The 9,694-nt window shown below is 40.7% G+C and overlaps 1 protein-coding gene across 1 annotated transcript; it reads left to right on the top strand.

The window, feature by feature from the left end:
• Nucleotides 1–1,437: 1,437 nt before the first annotated feature.
• LOC115009787 (cholesterol side-chain cleavage enzyme, mitochondrial-like) lies at nt 1,438–4,951 on the top strand. The gene is made up of 10 exons (XM_029434021.1): nt 1,438–1,745; nt 1,985–2,140; nt 2,273–2,472; nt 2,597–2,800; nt 2,917–3,077; nt 3,163–3,329; nt 3,514–3,592; nt 3,682–3,843; nt 3,938–4,568; nt 4,703–4,951. The coding sequence occupies exons 1-9, from the start codon at nt 1,477–1,479 to the stop codon at nt 4,058–4,060; spliced, it is 1,521 nt and encodes a 506-aa protein (XP_029289881.1). The 5' UTR covers nt 1,438–1,476; the 3' UTR covers nt 4,061–4,568; nt 4,703–4,951.
• The last annotated feature ends 4,743 nt before the right edge of the window (nt 4,952–9,694 follow it).

Genomic DNA, 9,694 nt, shown 5'->3' with positions numbered 1-9,694 from the left:
TTATGCGGATTGGGACTGAGAGGGACATATGGTGGCGCAGGGGTAAACATCCGACTTTTTACGTCTTTCTTATCTTTCTCAATACCAAAAACCAATTTTTCACAATCATTCACATCCAAACATCCTTCTAATTTATAAATGTTTGCAGTGAAGCTCTTTCGGCTGCAATTCGTAAATCTCTTCACACCTCTTCTAGGGAGGGGGAGAAATGCATGCAGCAGCATCTCCAGCTGTGCCCTGTGGCCTCTGCACTTTTGTGAAACTTAAACGTAAACATTAAACTCTTTCTCTTATAAGTCCTTTATTTTTAATTTGCTTAAAAAAAAAAAACTTTGGAAATGCATTTCCGTCCAAATTGATAAATTTGACAAACTGTCTTCACCATATTTCTTCCTCATGACATTTGCGATCGGACATTCAGGAGCTTCTAACTCCCTACACTGTTTAGCACCCATACTAAACTCTCAGGAGACTCTAAACTCCTTACTTCTCAGGAGATTCTAACTCCCTACCTCAGGAGACTCTTACTCCCTACTTCTCAGGAGATTCTAACTCCCTACCTCAGGAGACTCTTACTCCCTACTTCTCGTCCGTCGACGATTACAGTCTTTCACAAAATGTCATGAGGTTTGCTTAATATTTAAAAAAAAATGGAAATATAACATCTCACCGAGTTTATGGAGGAATTTGAGTTTGTTGGATCATGCGTAGTTAGGTCAGTTCCAGTCAGGCGCTGATCCTCTCTTCCCTTAATTTTGATATCGAGGTAGAGGAGAATTTCAAGAATTCTGGCGCGACCACCAGCGTCCTGCTGTTCCAGACGAAACTTGCGATGATCCCACTTCTGACACCAAGTTGTTGTGGAAGTTTTCCTGCTTTACTCTGGAGAGATGTATATAAAATCAAATACATGGTGATAGAGACAGAGTTGTCTTTGTGCATTTATTTGTGGCCACAAAATGGCACCAGTTGCACAGAATACAGCGTAGTCTATGGAAGGGCACAGGTTGGAAGAAGACACATAGGCATTTTATACAATTTGGTTTGGAGACGAGGTGATGAAAAAACACAGGGGGCCGGGCCAAACTGCCCTTTGATGCTTGTAAGGTAATAGTTATGTAAACAGAGTATTGGGTGATACACTCAATATTCTGTCTCAGTATGTTAAACAGTTTGATCAGGATTTGGGTGTGTCCTGTCTTTTGTTTTGATCAGGATTTGAAACATTTGGGTGTGTCCTGTCTTTTGTTTTGATCAGGATTTGAAACATTTGGGTGTGTCCTGTCAGTAGACATTTAAATTGCTATTACAATTACTGTACCTATCTATCTACTGTAGAGTCAACTGAAGAGCCTTGATCCACAGAGCAAGGGGGTCCAATTCTTTAGACTAGCCTCTTTGTTTGGCAGCAGATGTCCCTAGGAGAGCCTGAGTAGCTGCTGAAGGTAGAGCAGAGGGAGAATTCTTGTTGACGTGATGGTCAGGTGGAGTGTGTGGCGCAGCCCGGTGATGGTGCCCCTGTCCTGGATAGGAGAGCTGACGACAGGTGTGCGCTGCAGCAGCAGTATGCCGGTGGTCAGACGGGCGTACTCATACAGCAACAGCACTATCAGGCCTTTCAGTGAGATTCCTGGACTGTGGAAGAATGGGGTGGCCAACTTGTACAACTTTTGGAAACTGGATGGCTTCAAAAACCTTCACCGCATCATGTTGCAGAACTTCAACACTTTTGGACCCATTTACAGGTACGGAAGGCAAAGCAGTTTGCATAAATATTAAATATAATGACACTAGTCGTCTACGATCTATCTTAGGTAAACATAAGTAGACTAAACAAATGATGTCACAAGTTTGAAATTAATGTTCTTGTCTAAATATAAACAATTTAGTTTACAATTCACAAGGCCATGTTCTTTGAAAACAAGCGACTGACATGGCATTTGTTCCCTCTTTTCTTTCTCCCCTCTGACTTTCTGTATGTCAGAGAAAAAGTAGGTTATTACGAAAGCGTCAACATCATCAATCCTGAAGATGCTGCTATCCTGTTCAGAGCGGAGGGCCATTATCCTAAGAGGCTGAAAGTTGAAGCATGGACATCATACAGAGACTACAGGAATCGCAAATATGGAGTTTTACTAAAGTATGTGATAGTATTAACCGCTTTTACCTGTGTAAATTATTATATATATTTTTGTCACTTTCCTGGAACCAAGGGTTTTATAAGAATGTGCCTATTGTTTGTAGTTTACGTTAACATCCATTCTTCCCACAGGAATGGAGAAGACTGGAGATCAAACCGTGTGATTCTCAACAAGGAGGTGATTTCCCCGAAGGTGATGGAAAACTTTGTGCCTTTGCTGGATGAAGTGGGTCTGGATTTTGTGGCCAGAATTCACAAAAAGATAACGCAAAATGGCCAGAACAAATGGACCACTGACCTCTCTCAAGAGCTCTTTAAATATGCACTTGAGTGTAAGACTGACTTTTATCTCTCTTGAAATCCAAGTATAATTACTTTCTCTCACCGTGTAGGTCAACACCCTTGTTTTCTCACATATTGCTTGTCTTTGTCTGACGTTTGCTCCGTCTTACACAGCCGTGAGCACAGTGCTGTATGGAGAGCGTCTAGGTTTGATGCTGGACTACATCGACCCTGAAGCTCAACATTTTATTGACTGCATCACCCTCATGTTCAAGACTACCTCACCCATGCTGTACATACCTCCTGCTCTGTTGAGGCAGATTGGAGCGAAGGTATGGCGCGACCATGTGGAGGCTTGGGATGGGATCTTCAACCAAGGTAGGAGTCAGAGGATGAACGTTTTAAGTGTTGTGTCAGTTCACTTTCTAGTTTTAGGTTTGCACTGTACATGGTGCAGTTTCTTATTTCAGTTCTATTCTTTTTTTGTGCATCAGCGGACCGCTGCATCCAAAATATCTACAGGCAGTTACGTCTGGAAGGTGGCCCTCCAAAGAAATACCCAGGAGTCCTGGCTAGCCTGCTCATGCTGGACAAGCTGTCCATTGAAGACATCAAGGCGAGCATCACTGAGCTAATGGCAGGAGGCGTAGATACAGTAAGTAAACACTGATGAAGATCATTTACTCTCCAGAATGGGACTTGTTTTTGGCTTTCTGTTTGATTCTGTTTGTGTGTTTCAGACTTCTATAACGCTGCTGTGGACATTGTATGAACTAGCTAGGTACCCCAACCTCCAGGAGGAGCTGAGGGCCGAGGTGGCTGCAGCTCGAGCTGAAAGCCAGGGAGACATGCTGGAGATGCTGAAGCGGATTCCGTTGGTCAAAGGAGCTTTGAAGGAAACACTGAGGTGAAAAATATGGCAGTGACAGATATGTGATGATATTAATGATACTGCAGAGCTGTAGATGATATTTCTCTGACTAACCCATAGCCTAGTTCTGAAAATGAGCTATTTCGTTATTTTCCCAATTCTGTCATCTCCTAAATGAATAATTCTCATTTAATATAAATCTTTCACTTTGATCCCTCAGGTTACACCCAGTTGCAGTGAGCTTGCAAAGATACACAGCAGAAGATATCATTATTCAAAACTACCACATCCCAGCTGGGGTAAGAGGCAGTTAAAAATATAAATATAAATAATCTAATTATTGTTTTGTATTTGAGTATTGTTATAGAAACTGCTTGTGTGTTTTCAGACTCTGGTCCAGTTAGGACTGTATGCAATGGGCAGAGACCCCAAAGTGTTTTTTCGTCCGGAGCAGTATCAGCCCTCTCGCTGGCTGAGGACAAAGACGCACTACTTCAGAAGCCTGAGCTTCGGCTTAGCTGAGGCCGAGATGCAAATCTTCCTTATCCACGTGAGATATACAGAGAATAAAGAGGCGTTTCACTGTATTCTGCGGCGCATTTACACAACCTATTAACTGTGTTTATTATCTTTCATCTTTGCAGATGCTTGAGAACTTCAGAGTGGAGAAGCAGCGCCATGTGGAAGTGCAGAGTACCTTCCAACTCATTCTCTTACCAGAGAAACCTATAATATTGACTTTGAAGTCTCTACATACAAGTCGATAACACCAAGTTTGAGAGACAAATTGTGGTGCATGATAAGCTAGGCTCATATCTATAGAGCTTTATTGCAGTGAATTGTAAAGGTCTTAAGAAAGCACCACAATATAAACACTAAATAATCATAATAATTCAAACCTTAGATGATGATAGAGAACAAGAAAACATTAAGAAAGAAAAAGCTAAAAACCTGCATGAACAAAATACCTCAGTAATTCTAGAACTAGTGATCAGTAATTATATGTATTGTATATTACTTAGTGAGTAATTTCAGCAATGATGGTAAAGTGTAGTCTGTGTGTGTACAATATTTTAAACACACCTGGAATGTACAGATGCTTTATTCCATGTGCATATGGAAAACGTATTGTCCAGTCCCAGATAAAGAACTTGGCCACAGTCGGCTTTGTAAAGTGTGTTCTGATTCAAGCAGTGGAAAACACTATGGTATCTATGCCTGCAACGGCTGCAGCGGCTTCTTCAAGCGCAGTGTGAGACGAAGACTCATCTACAGGTTAACAATTGAGTCTAATAAGCCAATCATGAATACCATGTGTACAATGGAGAAATACAACTAGTGTGAAAAAAACATTATTCGTATTTTAACATTGTACTTATCTAATCGAACTCTTTTTGTCAATATCGCAGGTGTCAAGCTGGAACTGGCAGGTGCCCCGTTGACAAGGCTCATCGGAACCAATGCCAAGCTTGTCGACTAAAGAAGTGTCTCCAAGCTGGCATGAACAAAGATGGTGAGAACACCGTACGAGATATTTCATACTTCTCACAGCAGAGAAGACGAGTAGTCAGATATTGCCTTAGACTGAAAAGGTTAAACCAACGTGTTTAATAACGGTTTTATCTGGATTTTTACCATAAACGAAATCTAGGACTCACAGTGACGATTGTATTTTAACTTACTTTGTACAACGGGGACAAAGGGAAGTAAAGTATCGACCAGAGAAGTCAAAAGCCCACTTGAGTTTTTGATGAAGGTCAAGTATGGAGCGGAGAGTTGTAAACACTTAAAAAGCTGGCAAGACTACAAGAATGGTGTAATGAATGTGTTTTCCCAGCAGTAGGGTTGTTAAGTACGGCACAGATAGGGAAACTAGGCATGAATTCCAATGTTATTTTATTATATTTTAATTCTGCTATATTATATTATTTTAATTCTGCTATTTTATCTGCTATTTTATCTGCTATTTCAATTCGGCTATTTTTATAATGGTACTTCAGACTCATTTACATCTACACTGTGATTATTGTACTGTAAATGCTCTTATTCTGTCTAATCTTGTACTAATTGTTATGTTTTTACTGTGAAGCACTTTGGGCTGCAATTCTTGTATGAAAGGTGCTATACAAATAAAGATTATTATTATTATTATTATTATTATTATTATTATTATTATTATTATTATTATTATTATTATTATTATTATTATTTACAGTCTGACCATTACACAATTTTAGCTTATTACAGATAATTTAGTAACTGCCAGCCAATGTGTAACAAGAAATTGCAGTGCATTAATAACAAGATATGTTTTAGATAATTTAGAAGAAAGCTCTCACAAGGTTATTTTGTGACTGTTAACTCACTCAGTAAATATCTTTTGGTCTGCATTTTGTGTTATCGAAACTGTTTGTTATGTGTTGTAAGAAGTAGTAACAGGTTACCATTAAAAAAAAAAGCTCAAACATTGATATTGGCTTCAAAAGTCCAATACTGGTCAGGATCTTATATGATTTGTCTGCTGGACAATAGGACAATATTTGGTAAAGCATTCTTCCATCCTCGGGTAACCTCTCATAGCCTGCATTTGACTGTGGAAGCCAGTCCAGTAACACCTGACTGCAAACATATTGTAAACGGGAGACTTTGAAAGATAAAGGTTTATCAACGTGGGACTATGTCCTGGATGTAAACTCCAGCTGGGCTACAGTAACGTTAGATGGCATTAATGGACACATTTACGAGCCGTGAGTAAACACCGAGAAGAAGAGCTGGACCAAAACACGGAAGAACTTTACGCTGGTTAGCTGGAAGGCTAATGCGTCCATTTAAGTAAGAAACCAGGCGGTTTTGGTTGACAGCTGCAGCAGATAATTAATTTGAAGTTGCTTATAACAGTTGTTTACCTAACAATGTTTAGCAAGTCGTATAAGCTGCTCCCTCAGAGAGACTCCAGACTTTAAAAAAGCTCCACTTAAAGACACATGACATCATACACCTGTTTTCAGAGGTTGACTGATTTACTGAAAATACCTTAAACACTAAGAATCCTTTTTCTTTTTCTTCAAGATACCTCCCAAGGATGGCTGTCCTGGATTTGCAACCTGATTGTCATCTTCTTCGTCTACATCTGCACCTTCATAACATTTCCTATAACAGGATGGTTTGTACTGAAGGTAAGGTGAAATGATCTCTCTTCAGGTACTCCCACAGCATGTCCACTCACTTGCTAAAAATAAAAACAACCAACTGTGACTCATTTTATTTGTAGACGGTGCCTAACTACGAGAGGATAGTAACATTTCGTCTGGGTCGCGTTGGTCCTCCAAAGGGCCCCGGTATTGTCCTTGTGCTGCCCCTCATTGACCAGTGGCAGAAAGTAGACCTGCGCACCCGTGCTTTCAACATCCCTCCCTGCCAGGTAAACCACTATACTGACTTTATAATTAGTTACTTACTGTGAGGATCAACTTGTTCAAGTTCTTACATGCTGAAACACTGAAGAAATGCAGAAAACTACTGTGATCAGCAGTTTCCCTTACATTCCCCTGCAGGCTTAATTTACATGAAGTCTTCAAACGTTAAAAGTTTTTCAGGTTTCCTTCAAATAGTAATCAGTCATATAAGCTTCGGATAGACTTTTGAATGTATTTTTTCTCGGAAAGACCACTGTGGAGTTTGCTCTCCATCACATCCGTTGAAAGTGCATTAGGAAGTTTGAACAAGTGGAACGGTTACAGCAAACACAACGTGTCTTGACTTACTTTGTCCTACAGGTGGCACTCTTGGTGCACCGTTGATCAGTGTGAAACTGGAGAAACTAAACTGATACTGAGAGATCTCTAAATTATTAGTGTGACAGCACATCTGTTGATACCTAAAGATGCAACCTCATGCTGTCTGCAAGTATTGTGAAAATGTTCTCATGCCAGTAAAAAATCTTTTGTCTGCTAAATGTTTTGTTTTTTATCTTGTGTGTTTGTCCCCATAAACCTCCAAATTAAATGCAAATAGATGTCTGATGGACACATTTAGTTTTATAAGTTTAAGCATTTTTCACAGTTATGAGTTTTTTTAATCGGCTTTAAGAATGAGGAGAAGATGTCTCTACATTCCTTACATTGTGACACATGTTGACCCGTGTGTTTAGGTGACCTGCATTCATATAAAAGGTATTTCTGCTCCTGTAGGTGATTACTCTGGATGGCGGTGTGTTGTCAGTGGGAGCAGACATCCAGTTCAGGATCTGGAACCCCGTCATGTCAGTACTATCAGTCCAGGACCTGAACCTCTCAACTCGGATGACGGCACACAAGGCTTTGACCTACAGCCTGGCCAAGAAGACTGTCAGGGAGATCCAAACTCAGAGAGTTAAACTTGGAGAATATCTCGGGGTGAGACTACACTGAACTTCCTCTCTCTGCTGGCTTTTCACTGAATCATGTCAAACTTACATCCTTTACTTTTCTGTTCAGATGGACATAAATGAGATGACTCAACCATGGGGGCTGGAGGTGGACAGGGTAGAGCTTACCCTAGGATCTGTACTTAAAGCACCAGGGGAAGGCACCACAGCACCCCTCATCATGCCACCCTCTGTGCCTGGACTGGAAGGCCTCACTGGCCCCATTCAGCAGTTGGCCATGCACTTTCTGGGCCACAGTAGCATTTCACAGCCTCAACAAGGTATGGCATCACTCGCACATAACTATTTTCTCAGTATGTTAAACAGGTTGATCAGGACTTGGGTGTGTCCTGTCTTTTGTTTTGATCAGGATTTGAAACATTTGGGTGTGTCCTGTCTTTTGTTAGTTCAGTATCAGTCTAATCAGGATGCGTCTGTCTTGTATTAACATGACCGGCACTCCTATGTTAGCATCAAATGGCAGTTGGCTTGTTTAACATAGGAAACCTATATAATTAAAACAGTAGACATTTAAATTGCTATTACATTCCTCTCTTTTGATCATATTTGATCATCAAGAATCTCAATAAAATGATAGATAGGAAACATAGGACATCAATACATACTGGCACCTTGCAGTCTTTAAGTAAGTACATCATAAATATGTCATGGAAATCTAGCTGGGTTTTATATTTACAGAGCCATGAGGTAGATAAGCATTAGTGAGAGGTAGGAACAGAGTTATACTTCGGTGTCTGAACATTCAGAAACTGTGTACAGAAATTTACAATCTTTATGTTGTGTTTGGTCCTTGTCTGGGAGTGAAGTGTACTGTACGAATGCTGTGGAAATACTAGTTTTCTGATTAAAGGGACAACACAACAGCACAGAAAATTATAAACAGTAGCTAAGTGTGTGGTGTGTGTGTGCGGTGTGGTGCTGGTGGTAGTTTGGCACACTACTTGTCGTCGTCTGTTTCTTTGTTCTTTTCCTGATGAGTTGTTACGGCTTTGCAGTGGCTTGCATGGACCCAAGTAGCTCTTTCTGCAACCTTTATTGCCGTCTGGGTGACGAGGAGGATGAGGTATGGACCCTGCCAACGACTGGTTTTCCAGCTCTTGCTGCGGAAATCCTTGATCAGCACCGTGTCTCCGGGCTGGAGGCTGCGCAGGGGTCCGTCTGCAGGTGTTGGTAGGGCTGCATGGTGTAGGAGGCACTCCTGGAGTGTCTTCAGAATCGATGCATATTACAGAGCGGAGTGTGTGTGCTGTACAGTTGATGTCATTTTATAGACGTCTTTAGAGGGAGAGTACATAATAAATGATGTGTGTGTGGATTGCCAGTCATCAGCTGACTCCCACATAGTCTTCAACATTATCTCATCATTAATGTCATCCATAAGAAAATCCTGCTGAAAACATTGAGATGCACCTCCTTCAGCCACATGAACAGTACAATGCAAATGATCATTAGGCATGAATACAGCATTGGAACGAACCCGCTGATGGGTCAAATGTATCAGTTTTTCTGATACAGGAAAATTTAGGAGCCTAAAGATACACAAATGATGTATCAGGTTGCCATAATGCAGTGTTGAGCATTATGGGAGATGAACGTCTGACTTCTAAACCTTCATCGGTGGAGATGAGGTTGAGACCAAACTGTAATATCAAATCTCTTCCCATCAAATTTATGGGACAGACTGATGATAATAGAAAACTGTGTTTAACAGTTGAGGGAAAAGGGTGGCTGTTATCACCTATATCTGTGCATTTTACTGGCATGGAGAATCTTTCTTTAACAGTAACACCCGCAGCTCCAATAGAATGGATGTATCTGCCACTCAACTTGCAGTCAGGCAGATCACAAATTTTAACAACAGAGTGAGTGGCATCTGAATCAACCAAAAATACAATATTTTTACCTAGGATGTCCAAAGACAGAGTGGGGAACTTCTCATACGAATTCTTAGCATTGTATTTTACATATGTGCCCA

Source organism: Cottoperca gobio, chromosome 6, assembly GCF_900634415.1.
Source record: "Cottoperca gobio chromosome 6, fCotGob3.1, whole genome shotgun sequence".
Lineage (NCBI taxonomy): Eukaryota > Metazoa > Chordata > Actinopteri > Perciformes > Bovichtidae > Cottoperca > Cottoperca gobio.
This window is presented reverse-complemented; position numbering and strand designations above follow the sequence as displayed.

What these genes read in the sequence shown, in the direction of transcription:
- LOC115009787 (XM_029434021.1), top strand. Translation starts at nt 1,477, where the DNA reads ATGGTCAGGTGGAGTGTGTGGCGCAGCCCGGTGATGGTGCCCCTGTCC. An exon ending in AAATATGGAGTTTTACTAAA is followed by an intron (nt 2,141 to 2,272) that starts GTATGTGATAGT and finishes TTCTTCCCACAG; the next exon opens with GAATGGAGAAGACTGGAGAT. An exon ending in TGCAAATCTTCCTTATCCAC is followed by an intron (nt 3,844 to 3,937) that starts GTGAGATATACA and finishes TCATCTTTGCAG; the next exon opens with ATGCTTGAGAACTTCAGAGT.